Genomic DNA, 23,141 nt, shown 5'->3' on the forward strand with positions numbered 1-23,141 from the left:
TCTGTAATATACTTTAATTAAAAATTCTCATTAGTATTGTAAGAAAACACTAATTTTACCTGGTCAAAAACAGCTCTGTTTTCAGCACGCCGTTTAAGTGCATGTGTCTCTAAATGATAATGAGCTTTGCTCACCCGCCCCTCTGTTCTGTGCGCACACCGTTTGTAACACAATAATACAATAACCATAACGCGTTGTTTATTATAAACGTGGGATTATGAATTATATTGAGAACGTCGTACATAGAAAACTTGCCGTAATGTACCCTGAGTGTAAACAGCCGCATTCATCGTGAAGCGTGCAGCAAGTGATTTGCAAAGATTAATATAAATATTAATATAAAGGTTAATAAAACGTTACACTTCTGGAGGTGCAGCAGGAACACGAATAGTTGGTACCGATCCTTTTTTCAGGAGCAGCTTCTTAGCAAAACCAGCTTTATACTGACCTCGTTTGTAAAGCAGTCTGGTGAAATGATTCCCGCAAACATGGAAGCATTGACGTTGATCGTGGGGAATATTCCCTTCGAAAATAAACTCAGCCACTGCGTCTTCAGCGGTTTGGATTTAGGAACATCAAAATGACTGCTGTGTTCGTTATTACACCCAAGAACAGAACACCACAATCGCTTAGAAGCCATTCTGCTCATAGACAGTGCTCCAGCGTATCAACAATGGTCGCGACGGTCCGCGCGGACTATGATTGACAGCTCGCTCACGAGCGAGGGCGGGTCTGTGTTGAAACGCTGCTGTCAATCAACAATCGTGGGAACGGCTTGATTTGAGATGGGGGAAAACATATAAGAAGATAAAAAAAAAAAACACTGGATGGATTTTTATCATTTTATGATGGTTGTGTACAGGCACTGCCAACACACATTTCAGTACAATCAACTTGTAAAAGTGCATGTACCATTATATGACCCCTTTTAAAATGCTGATTCCCTGGAGGTTGGAGATTTAGCTGCTCCATGTCAAACTTTATCACTCATTGTGACAGCAAACCTATGCCACTCCTACACCATACACGTGTCAAAGTAGCCGAAGCAACTTTCCTCGATCTACGGATTTGACGAGATGCGCACGGGCGAGTGATGTATGTACGCAATTTCCCATGAAAACCATCCCGACAGGTCTAAAATATAAACACTTATAATAGGCTTACCAAAATGTATCAGGGTAAGACAAAAAAACACGTTTTGGATGAAGGATGGACTTGACTTTCAATTTTAAACAACAACAACAACAAAGTTGCATAGTGTACCTTTGCACATCATTGCACAGAATTTGGGTCAGTTAAAAACATTTCTTAAAAACATTCCCATGAAATTTATGTGAGGACGGTTTTATTAACGATTTCCAAAGAAATTTGTTCTGCCGGTTTCACGAATGAGGCCCATTGACTAAGTATCCGGAGCCTGAACCAGAGACAAAAGATCCATTCCATCCTACTGTCTTAAGTGTGATTCACAACTGTGAGGAAATGCTGTTTAATAACGTTTGCAGACATTAAAGATAAAAATATAGTCCAGGGTTAAGTTTGGATAGATATGACTGAATCTGAAACCCTAACAACCTTTTTATCTAAATGCATATCCTTAAATGTTGGAATTTTTATTTCAAAACTCAAGTTTTAAATGGTTTTAAAGTTTTTTGAAGGCCATTTCAAGACATCAAACAAGCCAATATTAATAATAAAACAGAAAAAAACACATCACCTTGAAAGCTGTTCTGGAAACGAGAGCCCGCAGGCAATAGCTCAGGTGTGTATTCTTCATATCCACCCACATAAAGTTGACTGAAGGTGTTCAGACCCACCAGCGGTCCAGTGGATGTACCTGTCCTCCTCTTCTGCCCATCGACCTATTCAGAAAACACACCAATGTGACGTCAGCATGACATCAAAAAGAGTTTAGAGTCAAAAGTGGCTCAGAACAGGAAATCACTGAATTTCCATTCTACATCATTTATTTTCTTCTTTTTTTGTCATCATTCATAGAGATACGACAAATATCAAGGTATTTTTACTGGCTTTGTGTTGCATTTCAAATATATAGCAATATGATTGGTTTATTATTTTATCATGGTTTGAAAGAAGTCTCTTATGCTCACCAAGTCTGCATTTATTTGATTAAAAATACAGTAAAATTTAAAATATCTATTTTCTATTTTAATATATTTTAAAAAGGTAAATTATTCCTGTGATGGCAAAGCTGAATTTTACTCCAGTTTTCAGTGTCACATGAAATCATTCAGAAATCATTCTAATATGCCGATTTGGTCCTCAAGAAACATTTCTTCTGATTATTAATGTTGTAACAGTTGTTATAACAATAACAGCTGTTATATATATTTTTTTATGGAAACTGTGATATGTTTTAGGATTCTTTGATGAATAGAACAGCTTTTATTATAGAAATCTTTTATAACATTATAAATGTCTTTGATCAATTTAAAGCATCCTCGCAGAATATACGTTAATTAATTTCTTTAAAAAATAAATAAAAACACTGACCCCGAACTTTTGAACGGTAGTGTATATAAAAGTAAAGAGCCCAGAAATGATCATTTAACTATGATTTCAAAGTTTGTTATATTCCTACAAAATAAAACACACCTTCAGCCATCCATTTTTCAGATATCTTCCAAAGTTCACTGTGTGAATTTTGATCCTCGGATTCAGGCGCTCGCTGATAATTGTTGCCAAACCCGAGCCAAGATTATACTTATGAACAATCCTGCCGTTCCGCACCCCCAATGCGAAGAAGTCGTCTCCACTGATGCCTTCACAGAAACAATAACACACAGAATCCAATTAGCACATGCACTGGAGTCCAAAAGTCAGACACCATATTGGAAATCTGGCATTTAGACATGGAAACAAACAGGTTTTAGGATTTTGGAACACAAAGGAAAGTGATGAGGAAATGAATTTTGATGTGGTCACTCAATTATATTGCAAAAAGTAATAAATTAGAAAGGCATGTCAAATTGAAGCATTTTCATTAGTGGTTCAGGTCAAGCTGACCATCTCTAAAATGTAATTTATTTTTCTTTTTGAGCTGATGGATCTAACGCTCCAATTTATCTGGCCAATTATCAGGTGAATATTTGCCTTCTCATCCTCTCTGATTCCTTTTTTGTTCCCCACTGTGCTGCACTGCTCCCTTGACAATTGCTTCATTATTCACAGTGCTGTCCTCTTCTCTTTTTCCCGTGATGAATCATCCTAAACTATAATCCCGAGAGACACTCGCTGAACTGAGGAAGATTCATACCCCCCTTACTCTTTTATTCAGCTGCCTGTCTTTTGATTAAACATGTTCGTAGCAGTGACGTGTCAGTTAGCAGCCACTGAAACTGACCTTAAAATAAATTGCCGATGGTGGCGGAGAAGGCATGAGGAAACTTAACCGAGATGCTGTCTCTTCTTAATGGCACTTTCAACAGGACATTGATTTTTTCTTTTTTTTTATGGATATACATTTCGGTTACACTTTATTCTACTACCTATAAGTAACTTTGCAACTACATGTCAACTAACTCTCATTAGAGTATCAAACTACTATGTTAGGTTTAGTAGAATAAGTTGATTTTACTTTCAAAGTTACTTATAGTCAGTGCTAGTAGAATATCTGTTGGGAAGCATCTAAATAAAGTATTAGCAGATATTAAGCAGACAGTCTATTAATATTCTAAAGAGAGTTCGTTGGCATGTAGTTGCAAAGTTACTTATAGTTAGAAGAATGTCTAAAGTGGACAGTCGCAAAGAAAAAAAATTACATAAATTTCTACATTTAGAAAGAAAATCAGTGTCACTGCAGAAAATCCTTTTCTTAATTAGTACTTGTGTCGTTTTCAAGAAACAATATCCTTAAAACAATATACTTATATGAGAAGCATGATTTCATATTAAGATATTAAAGCTACTTAATTTTTAAATACGATTTTTACTTAAAACTAAAAAAATGATATCCATTATTCTCTGAACACTACTCTCAATAACCTCTATAATATTTACCCTCTCAAGTAATTGAAAATTGAAAAATGTTTAACCATTTTGGTCACACTTTAGATTAGGGTCCAATTCTCACTATTAACTGTTAACTACAGTGGGTACGGAAAGTATTCAGACCCCCTTAAATTTTTCACTCTTTGTTATATTGCAGCCATTTGCTAAAATCATTTAAGTTCATTTTTTTTCCTCATTATTGTACACACAGCACCCCATATTGACAGAAAAACACAGAATTGTTGACATTTTTGCACATTTATTAAAAAAGAAAAACTGAAATATCACATGGTCCTAAGTATTCAGACCCTTTGCTCAGTATTTAGTAGAAGCACCCTTTTGATCTAATACAGCCATGAGTCTTTTTGGGAAAGATGCAACAAGTTTTTCACACCTGGATTTGGGTATCCTCTGCCATTCCTCCTTGCAGATCCTCTCCAGTTCTGTCAGGTTGGATGGTAAACGTTGGTGGACAGCCATTTTTAGGTCTCTCCAGAGATCCTCAATTGGGTTTAAGTCAGGGCTCTGGCTGGGCCATTCAAGAACAGTCACGGAGTTGTTGTGAAGCCACTCCTTCGTTATTTTAGCTGTGTGCTTAGGGTCATTGTCTTGTTGGAAGGTGAACCTTCGGCCCAGTCTGAGGTCCAGAGCACTCTGGAGAAGGTTTTCGTCCAGGATATCCCTGTACTTGGCCGCATTCATCTTTCCCTCGACTGCAACCAGTCGTCCTGTCCCTGCAGCTGAAAAACACCCCCACAGCATGATGCCACCACCATGCTTCACTGTTGAGACTGTATTGGACAGATGATGAGCAGTGCCTGGTTTTCTCCACACATACCGCTTAGAATTAAGGCCAAAAAGTTCTATCTTGGTCTCATCAGACCAGAGAATCTTATTTTTCACCATCTTGGAGTCCTTCAGGTGTGCTTTCATGTGTCTTGCACTGAGGAGAGGCTTCCGTCGGGCCACTCTGCCATAAAGCCCCGACTGGTGGATGGCTGCAGTGATGGTTGACTTACTACAACTTTCTCCCATCTCCCGACTGCATCTCTGGAGCTCAGCCACAGTGATCTTTGGGTTCTTCTTTACCTCTCTCACCAAGGCTCTTCTCCCCCGATAGCTCAGTTTGGCCGGACGGCCAGCTCTAGGAAGGGTTCTGGTCGTCCCAAACGTCTTCCATTTAAGGATTATGGAGGCCACTGTGCTCTTAGGAACCTTAAGTGCAGCAGAAACTTTTTTGTAACCTTGGCCAGATCTGTGCCTTGCCACAATTCTGTCTCTGAGCTCTTCAGGCAGTTCCTTTGACCTCATGATTCTCATTTGCTCTGACATGCACTGTGAGCTGTAAGGTCTTATATAGACAGGTGTGTGGCTTTCCTAATCAAGTCCAGTCAGTTTAATCAAACACAGCTGGACTCAAATGAAGGTGCAGAACCATCTCAAGGATGATCAGAAGAAATGGACAGCACCTGAGTGTCACAGCAAAGGGTCTGAATACTTAGGACCATGTGATATTTCAGTTTTTCTTTAATAAAAGTGCAAAAATGTCAACAATTCTGTGTTTTTCTGTCAATATGGGGTGCTGTGTGTACAATAATGAGGAAAAAAAATGAACTTCAATTATTTTAACAAATGGCTGCAATATAACAAAGAGTGAAAAATGTAAGGGGGTCTGAATACTTTCCGTACCCACTGTATGACTTTTGTCTCGATAAACTCCTTATTAGTTAGTAAAGTAGTTGTTATGTTTAGGCATTATGTAGGATTAAAGGATGTATGGTCATGCAGAATAAGGCATTAATATGTGCTTTATAAGTACCAATAAACAGCCAATATCCTAGTAATTTATATGCTAATAAGCAAATAGTTAATAGTGAGAATTGGACCCTAAACTAAAGTGTTTCCACTATTTTTTTACTGGTAAACAAACTTTTTTTATAATAACAATTATTTTTCTATAATAATCATATTACTAAATTACTACTAGGCAGTATTAATTATTATTACTAATTATAATGAATTATTTGTCATTTCCTCATGTCACAGTAAAAAAAAAAAAGTTATAAACTTTTTACCATCTTTAATTTTTTTTTTTTTTTAATTCTGCATTCAAGATTTCTTCTCTATCGTCTGAGATTCTTTAGAGACTTCATATAACAGATCTTTCCCTTATGCCAGACAATAAAAATCATTGCCCCGTTTTGTGCACAGATAAATTGTCTCTGCTTTGCATGGCCTCTGGACTTACATTTACAGCACATTTTACAGGAGCTGCTCCATTAATATCTCCTAGTTGAGAGGTTGAGAGATAAAGTTTCCAAACCTCACTTCCTCTAACATGACCTCAGCTGCTATGAATCCAGCTCTTATTTTTCATACACCAGTATATACAGCATGCTATTGTAAGCGCTGAGGGATGCACTGAAATCAAGGCGAATAAAGAGAGATGGAGTAACAAATATGAACAATATTCCAATTTTGACCCACCTTGTCCCTTTTGCCCAGAAAAGAGAATGAGGCTGTTTCTCAAAGCGGAGACATTATTGGCAAAGGTGAGCTTCAGGTGGAATTCATAAAAATGACCCATACTGGGAACAGAGGGATAAGCCATATAGGATGAATATCCAAATTCATCAAGACCACTGAACCTGGGCCGAGTGATGTTGACAGCTGTGAAGAAATAAAAAAGTAATCAATTATATATATATATAAACTTTATGTCTGCAATAATGTATAGCCTATAATACTACTAATAATTCAATGGGCTAGCCAAATTATTAATGGTTGCTTAGCACAAGGGTTGCAGGTTCAACTCCAGTTATAGTTAGTATAATTATTCTAGAGAAATGTATTGGGACAACTTTAAATAAACAAGAATCTGTAAAATGTCATGTAATTTGACTGAGGTGAAGTTACCAGCAGCTGTCTGAGAAAGCGACACAAGATGGCGATATTGCACTATACATCAAGCTTGTCAAATCCTATATTATTATTTCCTTAGGGGGGAAAATGCTGCTTCTAACAATAATTACTATAATTTTGTGCCATTTTACTCTGCAAATGGACAGTGGTCGTAACATTTATATTTTGCAGAAAGATTTTGCCAGAATTTGTGCAACGGCTGCTGCTTTGGACAATGCACTTCAGAGGCAGAAAATCTTCCGAAATATCAACATTTGATCCCCTGGTCCAGCAGCCATCGTTCAGAAACATTTCAGCTTGGGTACATTAAGTATCTACACTTTTTTTTTTTTTTTTGTCCAGAGAAAAAAAACGTGCTACGAGTTTTCTCCACCCCTCATTTTGTCTTTATGAACTGTGCAGTCTGCAAAGCTTCTCCAGAGGATTTCTCTGGGAACAGCATTGAAGTTCTTCCCTGTGCTCTCCTCTTGAATTATTGATGCCTTTTGAAATTGCACATATATTACCTTGTCGCGGTTTATTTGCACAGGGCCTAATGAAGGACTAGAATGCGTTTTTAGCAGGGACGGTTTGATGAGGCCAGCTGTATTTCTTCACTCACAGTGTCGTATAATGGCTCAGCGATACGCTGCTTATGCCGAGTTACGTTTTCTTGCTCAAAGTGAAATTCATTAGCAAGCCGGCCATTTATTAATCAGATGTATTGGGCACTTTTTGAGAGTGCCAGTTACCATCCTAAGATAAACTCCAGTCCTGTATAAGGATGTGATTTAACTCATTTCCAAAGTCAAATGGGGATTTGTGATTCTAGTCTTTAGAAGTAACCAGAACTGATATAATTATAGGCAAAAAAATACTTGCTTTCCCTGATTTTTTCCCCCAATGCTGAAGATGAATAAAACTTTCTCTTAAAAATTGACCTGTTAATGTCCCATTTGACAGTATATGAGACATGACCTCAAATGACCATATAACTTATGTTTACATTTCCATGCAAAGGCTCTGCATAGCACAGCAAAGCTCTCTCTGGCTGTATTATTCTGCTAGAGGTGACTAAAGGAACAAGAAAACAACCTCCAACTCACTAGCAGTTTTTCCTGGTGACATATCACCCATTTATTTTCATTCGTTCTAGTCAAAAAGCGTTTGTGTGCAAGGATTTATCTATAGTGAAATTCAATAGCCTTCTGTCAGCTGTGTTGGCTGGACCCAGAGATATTTAGCTTTTCTTGATTACATTCGCTTACCACACACACAAAAAATGAAATAGATAAAGACATAAGAATAAAAACATATGCACATAAGAATAAAAACTCCTAACAAAATCTGTTTGATCCCAAACACTTCCCACAAGATGATTAATCTTCTGGTGTAGAGCCTGGTGACGATGGAATGAAAAAACAGTAAGTCACATGATATGCGTGTTAAGGCGGTAAGGCGGTTTAAGACAGATGTGCCATTATGTTATGGGTCTATTTTAGGTGAGTGTGATGTGAACTGTGCGTCAAAGAACACAGCCTGTCCTCTAAACTCCACTGCCGCATCAAGCTGCTTCCAGCAACACAAGCTCCCGTGATCAATCCAAAGATCAATCTATCTGTCTTCCTGTGGATTTGGAATGCAACTTCTAAAAAATATGCACATTTGAAAATAAAGTTAATATTGTACAGAAGTTGGTTAACCTAAAAATAAAAGAACTAAATTACTCAAAATTAAATCATTAAATAAATGTTGAAATATTTAAATAAATTCTTAAATACATTATTAAACTGAAATAAAGGCACATTTATTAATTTGTTTGGTGATTTAATAATTCATTGAATTATGTTTGTTTATTGACATTTTAGCAATTTGTTTGCACTCATTTCCAGCATTATTTTTGGATTGCTTTTTTATTTAAAGGGATAGTTTTAGTCAAAATGATATTTAACCCATGATTTACTCACCCTCAAGCCGTTCGAGATGTATATGTCAATCTTTTTTCAACGTCACGATGCTTCCTACGCTACGTCCTACGTCATACGCCGGCATCCATCTCCGTGAACGCGCGTCGAAACGAGTTATTTTCGTTTATAAAGTTTTAAATATGTATATTTTTACGACAAAACCGCACGGATTACCCTCAGAAGGCCTTCGTTTATCCCCCTGGAGCCGGATGGATTACTTTTGTGAAGGATGCATGCACATTTTGGGACTTGAAGGAGGCGGACCCCATAGCTTCACATTATAACCACTGAAAGATCTAAGACATTTTCTAAAATAACTGAAAAGATTGACATAATATACATCTCGAACGGCTTGAGGGTGAGTAAATCATGGGTTAAATATCATTTTTGGCCGAACTATCCCTTTAAGCACAATCTCATGTTTTCCACAAATTGCTTCTTTCAGACAATTCGTTTCAATGAACCGATTCACACGTTCGTTTCCGTCATCAATGACGTCACGTACATGCAATTCTATTATTAAAGAACCTGATAATGATGTAAAACGCAGATGTTTTACACGTCTAAAACGAAATAAACTAATGAAATAAACCTATTTATTTAATTTCGGCTATAATTCAAGTCAACTGCTTAGTTCACGCATGCTCGCATCAGCAGCGCATCGGTTCTTCGCGGGCATGTCCGATTCCGAACGGTTTCCTCAAATTCACTGTATTAACCGACTCCTGACTCGAGAAAGAACCATTAGTGTATTGCTGTTAAATCACATTTGCTATGCTGCCTGGCATCTTTTTTCTTTGAAATAAGAATACTTTGAAATAAGACCACGATTCTGAATAATGTATAAATTCTAAATGTAACACTAAATCAATACATAAAACAGACTCGAAAAACCCTTCCTATAATTCCATTAGTCCAGGCTCATTTGAAGAAGTCCAGCACATCCAAAGTTGAGTGACTGCCCAGAGGCAGCGAGGCCTTGGCTACTAATCAATACTGATTGATGTTATCTGCTGTTATCGGCCTTTAAATTCAAATGTCAGTCCCGCTCGGTGTGACACTGGGAGATTAGAACACTCTATTTGGCATCAGGCTCTTTGCTGTCTGATGGAGCGACGTCTGGTAGCTCAGGCTCGCGTGCTGTGCCAAGCGGTCTTCAAACCACGCCACCCAATTAGATTACAGCGAAATAGCCGCAGTTCTTTCCCCTCTAAGCACAGTCGAGGAGATGAAGAGCTATCTGTGTAAGCAGATATCCGACTTTAGCTGACTTAACACTGCGAGGTAGAGCCGGGGAGAGAAGTACATTAGTTACACGGCGCTGTAGTATGACTTCACAGCTTTGTTATTTGAGACAATAAAACAAACCCAGTTGCAGCCAGTACATTCTGTAACTACACTTTGATGAATTAAGTTTCAGAGTTGCGTAATTTACACACTTGGTGTGCTCATTATATTTGGATGCGTACTACCTGTAGACACCTGGAAAGGTCTGTGTATGTAGTGGAACCGAGTTCCAATCCAGTGCACACTGGCAATTATCCTCAAAACGTTCATTGTGAAAGCATCAGTTCAGTAACTGTTTGCAGCAAGCGCAGAGCACTTAGCTACTCTAATTGGAAAGGTATTTCAACGGCTTGCATCAGTTAAACAAAACCGCTGGGAATACTTTCAATATACTACCTATGGGTCTAACCTCAAAGACGGAGGTGATGGAGGAAAACAAACCTCAGAATGGCACAAATATCAAAAGAAACACCCTCTGGCCACGCTGGCTTCAACGTCTCAATTGATACCGGTGTAAATCAGCGTCTACACAAACCTTCATCGCAGAGGAGACCCTGCCTTCCGTAGGGGCAAAGACACGCCGCTTCGAGCTGCGTCTGGGGAACGCAGGTGGCGCCGCTTGCACACGGGTTTCGCTCGCAGGCGGTGAACTGGCACAGCTTACCGGAGTAGAGCGAAGGACACGCACAGAACCAGTTCTCCGCATCACTACACACAAGGAACCAAAATGAGGAAAAAAAAAAAACAGAGATCATTAGTACACCAATGAAATGTACCCGTACTGCATCATTACCTTCGGTGGAGTTTGCGTATAAAGCATACATTGGGAAGGGGCATTGGGGGGGGGGTTTAAGAATGTCAAAAAAGCAGGGGAGAATACAAATGAGAATACAGAGCGGAATGGATGGAAGTCATACATCACCGGCCTGAACTCGAGACCATCCTTGTCAGGCAGACCAACATCAACTGATCTTGCAGTGCAAGCGCAAGTAAAAGTGCACTTTGTTAAAAAATATTTTACAGACACAGAAATGAACAGCAATTGATTTGGCATAAAATGATGTTCACTCGTAAATGAAGATCAAGTCTGTGGTCTAGAATGGGTTTTTAAATTCCTATGGGTTCCTAAATAAATGCAGCCATGGTTAGCATTAGAGACTTACATCAAAATCATAAGACCCCAAACTTATGAACGGTAGTGTACATGAAAATAAACAAATGGCTTAATCATGTTTGTGGGTCCGTGGCATCAACATTTTTGAAAACCCCTTGTTTTAAAATTTTCAACCTGGAGAGGATTGCACCTATTTTAAGATCACATGACCAATGTTATCATGCTGCTATTAGTAATAACACCATGTTTAAATTTAATTAACCTTTTTTTCTATTTGCTGTATATGTTTAACAAACTTGTTGATTGTTGTCATGTTTATTGATTATCATCAGACTAAAAAAAAAGTTTACTTTATGTAGCACTTTCAGACAGAGCTCAAGTTTTTGTTAAATAATAATGACACGATGTAATATGTCATGTTTATCTGAGGTTGTATTTACCTAATTTTAAGACCTGCCAAGGACCAGATGATTTTTTATTATGTCCTGAATCTGATACGTACAGACTGATACGAATCTGAGTGTACATCTAAACCAAAATACAGGATATATTCATAAAAACGCATTATACAGACATAACATTACACTTGTTGGGATGTCCATTTTATAAATATCATGCAGTGAAAAGACTTTTAAAAAAAAAAAGAAAAAAAAAAGGTGTCCAAGACCACGGGGATGAAGAAGAGTACATAAACAAAAACGTATTGAGTGAATCACAGATTCATTTAAATAAGCGAATAACTGGGCCTGAAGGCCATCTACAAAAGCAGACTCACATTCTGCTGATGTTGATCTATCCTCACCGTAAGCGAATTATTAGAAACGCCCCAGCTAAAGGATGACTGCCGAGGTGCAATTCCGCGAACGGAACTTTTTTAATTCCAGGCTTTATCCTCAAGCGAGAGGTAGAGGGTGGGCCAGCATGATAAGCAATATTCAGACAAGAACTTCATAAGCTGCCGGAAGATGTAGACCGTTTTCAAAGGTATAATATCAGATACAGGAAGCATTGGAGGAGTTTCAAATCTATAAATTAATAATGTGTTTTGAGCTGCAGCACAGCTGAAATGAAATATTTACATTCTGTCACTGGGATTTAGAACCAGTGCAAGTGACTGATACATAGACACACACAACAATATTCTAAAAACGTGGGAATGAAAAGATTTGAAGGAATATCTATGCAGGGAGAAACTAAAAATGGCACGCTTATAACGTTACAAAAATAATTGCATTTATGCAGATAACACTAGATAGGACAACATGCAACCTTCACACTCATAAATCTGAGTCACTAATCAAGTGACCTGGTTTGTATACAAGCACTCTTTGCACCGTTCCCAGGGAAAGACAGAATGGTTTGTCACTGCCTTTCAGGACAGCAGGGGGTAATGCCGCGGCAGACTGCGAGATTATTGCCCCGCATTATGTAGAACATGCAAACACATCTGTTTCTGTGACTGATTGCCCTTCACCAGCCATGCAAACTCAGACTGACGCAGGGAACAGTCAGGAGGAACACTCAGGTGTCGGCTGCATATGGTGAGCCCCGTACGTAGCCAACTGTGTATGATCACAGGAGATGTGTTTACCACTCTTCAAAGGGAGTCTTGACATTGCAATGACATATTCTGTATTTTGATCATGACACTTAATCTTTAAAAAAAAAAAAAATAAAGATTTCAGGCTTTTAGAGACCATCAACTGTATATGCTAGTGCACTCTAAACAGTCCCTTGCGAAAGTATTAAAACCCCTTCATTTATTTTCACATCTTGCCATGTTGCTGCCTTATGTTAAACTACTTTAAATTACTTTTTTCACACCAATCTACACTCCATACACCACAATGACAGCAAAAAACTGATCTGTGACAACTTTGCAAATTTATTAATAAGAAAAAAATTAAATTAGTACATTGCATAAGTATTGAAACCCTTAGCGAAGTATTTAGTTAAAGCCTTTTTAGGTAGGACTTGCCCCGATTTGCAGTCAACAATAATTGTGGAAAGTGTTGCGCCAGCCTGCAGATTTTGGACTATGATACCATCCAGTCGGAGGATCATGGAGCTCAACCAGTGTGACCATCAGCTTGTTGGTCACCACTCTAACCAAGGCCCTTCTCCACTGAGTGCTCAGTTAGGCAAGCTCTAGGAAGTGTCCTGGTTGTTACAATCTTCTTCTATTAAGGATAATGGAGGCTACATGCTTACGTGAACCTTCAATTCAGCAGAATGTTTTTGTAGTCTTCCCCACAATCCAGTCTCTGAGCTCTACAGGCAGGTCTTTTGACCTCATGACTTGGTTTTTGCTCTGATATACATTTTTAGCTGTTAGACCTTTTTTTTTTTTGAGAGGTGTGTGTCTTTCCAAATCATACCCATTCAACTGAATTTGTCACAGGTTAACTCCACTCAAAGTGTAGTAACATCTACAAGATAAATTGAAATGCTCCTGAGCTAAATTTCAAGTGTCCCAGAAAAGGGTATATGAATACTTACCCAATGTAATAATTTCAGTTTTTTAATTTTTAATAAATTTGCAGTCATCACAAATCAGTTTTTTGTTTTGTCATTGTGGTGTATGGAGTGGATATTAATGTGAAAAAAGTAATTTAAAGTAGTTTAACATAAGGCAGCAACATAATATGTGAAAAAAATGAAGGGTTTTGAATACTTTCGCAAGTCACTGTATAAACAGTACACACACACACAAATAAATCATTCAAATGCCAGGGGTGAAAGAAGTCTCTTAGCTCACCAGGCCTTTATTTGAACAGTAAAACAGTAATATTGTGAAATATTTTTTAATAAGTAATTTATTCTGTAATGGCAAAGCTATTTATAACCTTTACTTCAGTCTTCAGCGTCACATGACCCTTCAGAAATCATTCTAATATGCCGATTTGGTGCTCAAGAAAACACTGTTATCGTATTATTGAACCTTATTATCAATGTTGAAATCAGTTGTGCTTACAGTTTTTTCCAATTGCTAACACACAATTTTGCAAACTAGGCTGGTTTTATCAAAATACTTAACACAATTCACAAAACCACACATCCAAACTGCAAAATAACTAATATATCCTGCAAAATGAAGCACTGCAAAATGAAGCACTGCAACTAAAACTACATATAGCATTATCAAAATCAAACTTTTGCATGAAATGGCACACACCTCATTCATATTACCAGATTTTTGTCTAACCAACTACACACTGTTGGGCATAATGAAAAGCACTCTCATCTTTAGTATGCTTTGCCATAATACTAAAATAGTTCAAATTGTAGAAAATTCTTCAGATTGTTCACCTGCACAGAAATATTTGCCGAAACACACATGCTGTTGAAATTTTTATTTTTCACCAAACAAGTCAGTGCAACATATGCACAGCAGATATATTTACATTGGACTGAACAAAAATATGCTCACAAAAAACAGTAAACTGAAAAAGATTGTAGTGTTAAGAATTAACCATTGAGGTGTTTGGCCAGGTGGCTCATGTAGTGTCATTTTGAATGGCAGTGTTTTGAAATGGCAAACATGTGACTATGTATTTAAAAAGTGCCATTTTGAATTGCCATTGGTTTTGCTCTCTGTGTGTCAATTTAAATAATTGTGCTGTGCATGTCATTTTAGTGTGTTAGCAATTGGAAAAAACAAAGCTTTTGTGGAAATATTTTTTGGATAAATAGAAAGTACAAAAATATTTTGTAACATTATACATGCCTTTACGGTCACTATTGATCAATGTGTCCTTGCTGAATAAAAGTATTACCTTTTAGAAAAAAACCTTTGAACAGTGGTGCAGGCACACACACATACAGCATATATGAAAACATCCAGATAATATACAAAATTTGGCAAAGTGTGTTTATTTGACCCTGGTATCATACTTGGTACAGCTCTTAGAAAGACACTGTTGCTAATACGGTTCACAGAGGTCATCCTGCATTCAGTTATATAAAGATGCTTATTTGACCAATGGGCATTATGTAAGGCAGTCAAGAGACTAAAAACCAAGAACATTTGTCTGTGTTTGGTTAGAATGGAAGTGAACCAGAGATCAGTGCTACAAAGCAAAAGAAAGACGAAAACCATTAAAAATATAATGTTCTGAAAATATCTCCACTAAACTGAGTCCTGACGCACACGTCTCCCAGCGGATATAATAAGCTACCATCACTACTGACCATTTCGGCTGCAACTAAAGTGAAATTTCTGGAAGCAAACATGTATGAATAATTTAACATGGTAAGTGTTCTCCATGTCTGTTTAAATAAGGGTGCATCCAGAGAAGCAGACAAAAAGAGTCTCTGACTTCCAGTTTGCTTTCAGTGTAACCAGTCATCTGATAGTATTAATAAAGCAATGAAAACCCAGATATTTTTAACAGTACTGACCAAAGACAGCATTTTAAATTCAAAGATCTGTAAACGCGACATGAGGCCACGGCTCACCGGAGACCCAAAATGGAGAGGCCGGTCCTCCAAACGTGCTGGATTGCCTGTTTAGTGGGCCAAGCACTCGATTATACACTTGGGCGGGCGTGACACACTCAGTAAAAGAGTTTAGTGCTCAGCTCGACAGCGAGGTGAATGATGTCGCTTTACGGGAATGAAATGAACGGCTGATGTACAGCTGTTCGCTCCTGCCCTCCACATGCTCTAGCCGTTACCCGGTGGAGGTGGGGAGAATCTGTCTCAAAGTCAAAGGATTACAACCGTTAAAGCCATGAATCACTGTCAGAACTCAACACTAGTAAGGAGACTTACAACAGGAAGCCAGGTACTTTGAATGCACACATTAGGCCCATATCTACAGTCACATACGTTTTCCGAAACTTTAAATAGATGAGAGAGAAAATGGATGAGGACATCTGAGGTGAAATACAGTTTTGTCGGATGACAACAGAGAGAGAAATGACTCTGAGCAGAAGCAAATGCAAGGAAAGCGGGGATATGTTTAAGTACCATCTGTTGAGAAAAACTAGCCTGCTAACGTCAGCTGCTGGCTTGGAGAAAAAGCCTATTCTTTGTCAACATGCTCCCTTCACTCGCCTCAGCTAACTGGGATTACCATTAGGACATCTTCCAGGACAATTATCTGCCTCACACGAGTGCAGCTAGTTTTACCCTTTTAAAATAAACGTGGACTGTTATTTCCATCTCGACGAGGGGCTGAGTACTGTGCATGTGACTTTGCAAATGAAAATAAAAGCAGCTGCCTTTCAAAAAAAAAAGAAAAAAAAGAATGAAGACATCTAACCAGCATATCAAAAGAAGCCCATGTGATCAAAGAGAATACTCCACTGATTTGTTTACAGGAAACCTCGAGGAGAAGATAAAAGAAAGGACAGTCATCACCACAGAAAAAGACCATTCACACACAAACCAAATGTCGAGTCTGGACTGCTCAATGGCTCATCACAAAGGTCAGTGATGGGGCTAATGCCCCACATTGGTTATATATAAAAGTCAATATTCACAGAGCGCTTCAGTGAAACAGACTTTTCCGAGATGAGTTTAGAACGAGAAATAAGGACGCCACTATATACAAGCCTGCATGTTTAAACTGGAACACCTATATAAAACAACAGAGCTGAATCTACTTCATGTTCTGATATGGCATAAAACTGTCTTAAATTATTATCTTAAAAAAATGAACAGAGAAGTATTCAGTGTTTGATCATCAGTGGATTGGGATCATTAGGGGTCCTGTCGCTGGGCCTGTGATGGACACAGACTCAATTTTTAGCTTCAGACTATTCCATCCAGTCGGAGATGATCAAACATGGTTGATATTTTCATTCGTCATGCATCTGCTAGCATCGAAGCACATGCAAGTTTGTTGTGTTTAGAATGACTTGAGTCTGAAAGTGTGTGATCCTCAGTCATTCATTGTAGAATGCCAAGTTTTTCCTCTCTAACCATTTACAAAGTCGTATGATGCCTAGAGTTTTGAGATCTGTTCCAATTTTAAAAGTTGTGTGGTGTATTCCAGCCTTTATTCATTATTCCAAGCAAAAGTCCTTCGTGTATTGTAATATTCTTTTCTGCTTCTACAGTATATAAGGAATGAATCAGGTTTGTACACAACAAGGGTAAATGGCCTTATCTCAGTGTTTGGAAGCGTTTAGGTTTAAATTCAGAGCCAGTTCTCTGTAGTCCTATAGGAAAACCGTTCCACGGCTGTCAGACAGAGTCCCTGAACGCGCGCTGAGTGTCTGTGCTCGAGTTGCTGTGGTCAAGCACGCCATCAGCTGAGCAAAAGGCATTTTCAACACTGACATTTACATGGATTTGTAATAAATCTCTCATCAGATGAAACTTAAAAACAAAAACAAAAAACAACACCCCTTTAGTGGTCTTGTGTTTTTACGCTTCAAATCACAGACTACAGAAGAGAAGCACATTGTCATTGTGATCAGGTACAGACATTTGCAAAATTATTATATTGTACCAAAATAAATTTTAGTACCACAATACTTTTTAGCACCAGTACACCATGATACTAAAAATGCACTTCAAATGCTACGTTACTATACATCTTTACTATACAGAAATCGCTTTTGAGTGCATGCTCCGCTTTTCACTTTCGCTTTTGAGTTTGCGATCATGTGTACTCTGTGTAGGCACATTCAGTTAATAATTGTAGCATCTGTTGTCCAACTGAACTAAATGGTTTTTATTTGTATAAAAAAGCCAAACGACAGTGGGCAAGTAATATAATCGGCAGACGGACGAATGCCGTGTAACACCAATAACACCGACTACCGCAGCAAGTCTAGGGTCAACCTTAAATTACAAAAGATTTGCCACCTACGTTGACATGTTGCTCATTGGAAATGCATTGAGAATAATTTTTGAATCAGATCATGACTAACGGAATCTAACAGAATCATGACAAGCTTAAAGATTCCCACCCTAATCAAAACATGCTTTTAACATAGAAAAGTAAAAATAAAACTCAAAAATGGTGCAATTGTAAACTATTGGTTGTAGGCAACACAAAAACGCTGCCTGTGGTTTAACAAAAAACACATTCACACATCACTCCCGTCCCTGCAATCAAGCCTCTGATTACCGCTATTTAAAACTCAAGTGAGCATCTTCACAGCATCCGCGTATCATTGACAATATTTACAAACTCTGCGCCCTGGCAAAAGCACAAAATTTAGTAGAAAATTGCATGTATGCCAAATATTGAAAGCTTAAGAGATGCTTGTGAAAGAATGCTGATTGATGAGTATGACATCTGCACGTACAGTGAGGAACTCCTCCGGTCACGTTGTCTACCACTCACCAGTCCTTTATTGAGAAACATCCAATTACAGTCATTTTCATCTGAATATTGTTTTTAACAGACACTTTGAAAACACTATTCGCAGAATGTAGCCATTGAAAGTTGAGATGGTTCTACCTCCAATAGAGTTTCAAAAAAGAAAGAAGTGAAATCATACCTGAGACAGGTTCCTCCATTGCGGCAGGGTTGATGCTGGCAGACTGTGGCGTCACAGTTGTGAATATTTTGGCCTCTGATTGCTTCCCCGACCACATGCAGCTCTTCGGAGCCCATCTGCAGTTCACGTATGCAGCCGATGAATCCAGAGACATTCCCACTGTTGTGGTGCAGCTCTGAGAGGGATGGAACGCCACCAAGAAACGTGGGGCCGAACACCACCTGAGTGTTGGGAGGAAAAAATTAGACATGTGTTAACAATAATGATGATGTTATCTAGCTAAAGATAATCATGTTAGATTAGCTCTAAAGTGCTCTTTAAAGAAATTCAAAGTAGCAAATAAAACAAAGATTACTGAAGTATGTTGTAAAATACTATTTCAGTCTTGAAATTTTAACATTCAATTCAATGGGTTATCATTTCTTTGTAATTATTTGTGAATTTTACTAGCAATTTCTGAGAAAATAGTAACCAAACACCACTTTTTTTTTTTCAGTGTACACTATTGTTTACATTTATCAAAAATAAAGTAAAATGTGATATTATCAAATGTTTACGATTTAAAATGAATGTTTTTATTTTAACATATTATAAAATGTAGAAGAAAAAACCTAAGACAGACATTTTAATTTCCTATTGCTTTTTTTTTTTTTGCTTAATTTTTCCTATCCATAGGCCTATATTAGGGTGGTCCTTATTTTTAAAGTCTCCAATTGTCATGCTCTTAACCCTTCACATTGTTCCTTTATATAAGAAAATACAGCATGCCAATTTTTATGGCAGTAACATACTAATTACTGGTAGCTCAATAGCTTTAAACTTTCTGAGATTGATGATTTTCGTAAAAACAGATAATTTGAATTGGTATTGTACCTGGCTAGTAAAATTCCAAAAAAATCTCCACATATTCCATATGCTCCATATATTCCTAAATATGTATTTTAGATGCATATCTCAGTTTACTTATTGTAGAAACTAAATCCAAATTAATCCATCTATGACCTGGTTTAGCAGATTTACCTTTCCTGGTGGAATCAATACATATTTCTATTGATGATCACCTTGGTTATTGTTTGGGTTTAGAGCACATTTTTTGGTTTAAAAAATGACATTACGTTCCTTGAAATTGACCCGGAACTTTGGCCGAATCAAGCAGATTATCAGGAGGCACAGGCAATTATACATGCAATGAAAGTAGTCGAGAGAGGAGTGGCTCTGATTCAAGAATACAATGGCTCTCTCAAACACTCTGAAGAACAATTGCAGTTTCTCCTTCATGTGGTGGAAGATCACCGACGGATCTATCCAGACTGCAAAAAGTCAACACTGGCTGCTGAGCATCAGAAATGAGGGATTGTTGAAAACTTTGTGCTTTTTTTGAGATTGTTGTCATGTCAGTGTTGCTCTGATTTCAATAAAATGTAGTTCATTTGCAGCAACTTTTAATATTACTTGCATTTCACAATAACGCCGCACAGCTTAACATAGGCAATCTTCCACATGATTGAGCTACCTCTAAATATCATTTCTTTGTCAACATTTTTGCATATTTCCAATTTTGAAGTTAAAAGGAACAGTTTAAGAGGTTAAGACACTAACATTTTGCACAAAAAAAAAAATTGGACTTGATAAGGACCACCCTAGCCTATATTGCTTTCAAACAACATTTCAAACTGTCTATGTATTTAAACTACACAAGGACTATATAACCTTCAGACATAAAACTAACCTTAAACTTTTAAACTAGGCTTTCCAAATACAACATTCAAAGTTTGTCATCTTCTTGCCAATTTTACAGACATTTCCACAAACAACAGTTCTTAATAAAGCCTGGAGTCTATTTTGTGTTTATGAAGCTCTATAAATGGATTTGTGAAGCCATTATATTCTGATTAAGATTTATAGTCTATTGAAAATGTCTGATTATTACAGCACAGCTCTCTCTGAGGTTCTCATCAATTAGGACGCAAACATGAACCAATTATTTAACGTGAATAATCAAACGTCTTATTTTTTGAAGAAATATTATTACACCAGCTCTCAAAAAGACTGAGGTGTCTTCTTTACAAAAATAATGGCATAATAACCAACATGACTGCACATAAACTCACTAACTGTCTGTCTATTCATCCATCCTCTATCCATCCGTCCGACTATCCATCCATCCATCCATCCATCCATCCATCCGTCTGACTATCCATCCATCCATCCATCCATCCATCCATCCATCCATCCGTCCGTCCATCCATCCATTTTTACATTTATAATTAAAAAAAACTATACTGCAATAACAAAGTGGTAAAAATGACAGTAGAATGGTTAAAGTAAATCAGATAATTCATAGATAAAATATAGACTGACACAGTCATTCAAATGATTGAATGTGTAGAAGCAGGTTTACCTCTGACACAGGCTCATCCATGTATTTCTGCTGCCGATTAGCAGTTCCATTATCAACAGCTATTTCAATGATACAGAGTCGGCCATTGTCACGAGATGGAAATGCATATCTAAAAGAGAGAGACAGAGAGGAGGGAATACAGATCAAGAATGAGAGAGTAAGACAGAAACGGGCCATGGGAAGGAAAATCTCATTAGATCATGCAGCATTCACAATAAATCCATTTAAGCATAAAAACTACACAAATTGGTGAGGGGAGCTCAGGGCTACTACTAGGCCACTCTACGGAAATCTCAAACTCCTTCACACATAGTAAAAATATTCATCTTCCAGGCTTGTGTTCTGTATCCATTACTCATTTACAACTCAAGCAATATATCTTCTCAATCATCTCAAAATGTCAAAAGACGGCTCCTCCCTGCTCACGGGCTGAAAAATAATCCATTTCAGGAACCTAACGCAACAGTAAAAGGTGCTGAGTGTCTCAGCAATCTCCCCCACAAAGCTTTCAGCTGTGGCTTGACGTGATCCAACAGTTATTCTGTAAAAAACACCATCCTAACTGAAAAATACATGTAATTAGCAAAAGGCATGGATTTTCTCGTTGTCCTATCAGTTCTTTTAGGCCCATGAAAAACTTGAGACTTGCTTATTCAAGCATCAGCTTTTGATTTCAGTACATGTTGGGTTCAGGGCAAGAGGGGGAGAAAAGTCCCCTCTCCTTTAATGACCAGATGCGAGCAATCAGGGCGATTGCCCTCATGCTAATTTGAAACCGCCTTGCAGGACACCTCCCTGAAGGCAATCAAAGCCCTACAACTTCAGGTAGCACTAATTACAACACTGGGGAAGTTATGAGAGTCGCTCTGCATACAGATTGACAAATTAATGCCCGATTGGGACTACGAGAAGGAAATTCAATGTGACTGACAGCCCGGCACCGAACCAGTATTTCTGATGAATCCTGAACATAAGGACATGAGCTGATCTGATTGTTTGCCAAGGCTCCTGCAATGACTTTAATATTCTGGTATTAGTCCAAGTAGCGGGATGTTATGAAGTGCTAATTATTTTAATCATGGCTTGATAACCACTTTAGGTGCATTGGACAGCTGTTTGCATTTATAGAGACTTCTCATCAGGTTAAATGTGTCCTATATGATATGATATGATGATTTCAGCATTGGTAGCAAATGCAGGCAGGAACATTTGATTATTTTAAAGAGGCTATATTATGCCCCTTTACAATGTCTTGATTTTGTTTTGGGGTCTACTAGAATAGGTTTTCATTCTTGAATGTAAAAATAAAATAAAAAAGTATTTACATTGTTGCAGCACCTCCCTTTGCAGTCTGTTAGTAACGCTCTGGGCTGCATTTCCCAGAAGCATCGCAAGCCCATGTTGATCGTATACTGGTGGCAATGATTATACGATCAACTTAGGCTTACAATGCTTTTGGGAAACGCAGCCCTGTTTATTTCCTGTCTCTGTGAAGCCCCTCCTTCCGAAAAGCTCAGTGTGCTCTGATTGGTCCAGTGTGATATGATTGGTCAGCCGCTTTGAGTGCGTTTGGTAAAAAAAAAAAAAATTCCCTTGGGTGGAAATTTTTTAAATGAGGAATATTGTGATGAGTACGTTTCCGGGAAGAAAACCCAAGACTACAATCGAGGGAGTTCAGAAACAATGCTTACTGATATAGAGAATAACTCCCTTTGGAGTGACTTTGTGCTTTGTAACTTTGCAGACCTTTTTCATGCTCAAACAGCAACATTATAAACTAAAGACAGTTGAAAATGTAAAAAAAAAAAGACTAATAGGTTCTCTTTAAATTAATCTCAGTTTGGTTAAAGGGGCAGTTTTCACACAAAAATGACATGGCTGTCATTACTTAACCTCATGTTGCTCCAAATCTATATGACCTTCTTAACACAAAAGTTATATATCGTCCATACAACAGAAGACATAACATTGGCTCAACCAAAAAGATTGGGGGCGGGACA

At 37.8% G+C, this 23,141-nt stretch overlaps 1 protein-coding gene across 1 annotated transcript in view; it reads right to left on the reverse strand.

Moving 5' to 3' along the window:
- The window catches only part of eys (eyes shut homolog), a gene marked incomplete at its 5' end in the record, with an annotated part of 292,239 nt that overhangs the window by 10,695 nt on the left and 258,403 nt on the right, over positions 1-23,141 (reverse strand). Inside the window, 6 exons of the mRNA XM_084390837.1 lie at positions 1,718-1,862; positions 2,617-2,783; positions 6,499-6,681; positions 10,702-10,874; positions 18,741-18,961; positions 21,142-21,250. Coding sequence (XP_084246963.1) covers positions 1,718-1,862; positions 2,617-2,783; positions 6,499-6,681; positions 10,702-10,874; positions 18,741-18,961; positions 21,142-21,250 — 998 coding nt within the window. The remainder of the gene's footprint in view (positions 1-1,717; positions 1,863-2,616; positions 2,784-6,498; positions 6,682-10,701; positions 10,875-18,740; positions 18,962-21,141; positions 21,251-23,141) is intronic.

This window comes from Rutilus rutilus, assembly GCF_951802725.1.
Source record: "Rutilus rutilus genome assembly, chromosome: 20".
Taxonomy (NCBI): domain Eukaryota; kingdom Metazoa; phylum Chordata; class Actinopteri; order Cypriniformes; family Leuciscidae; genus Rutilus; species Rutilus rutilus.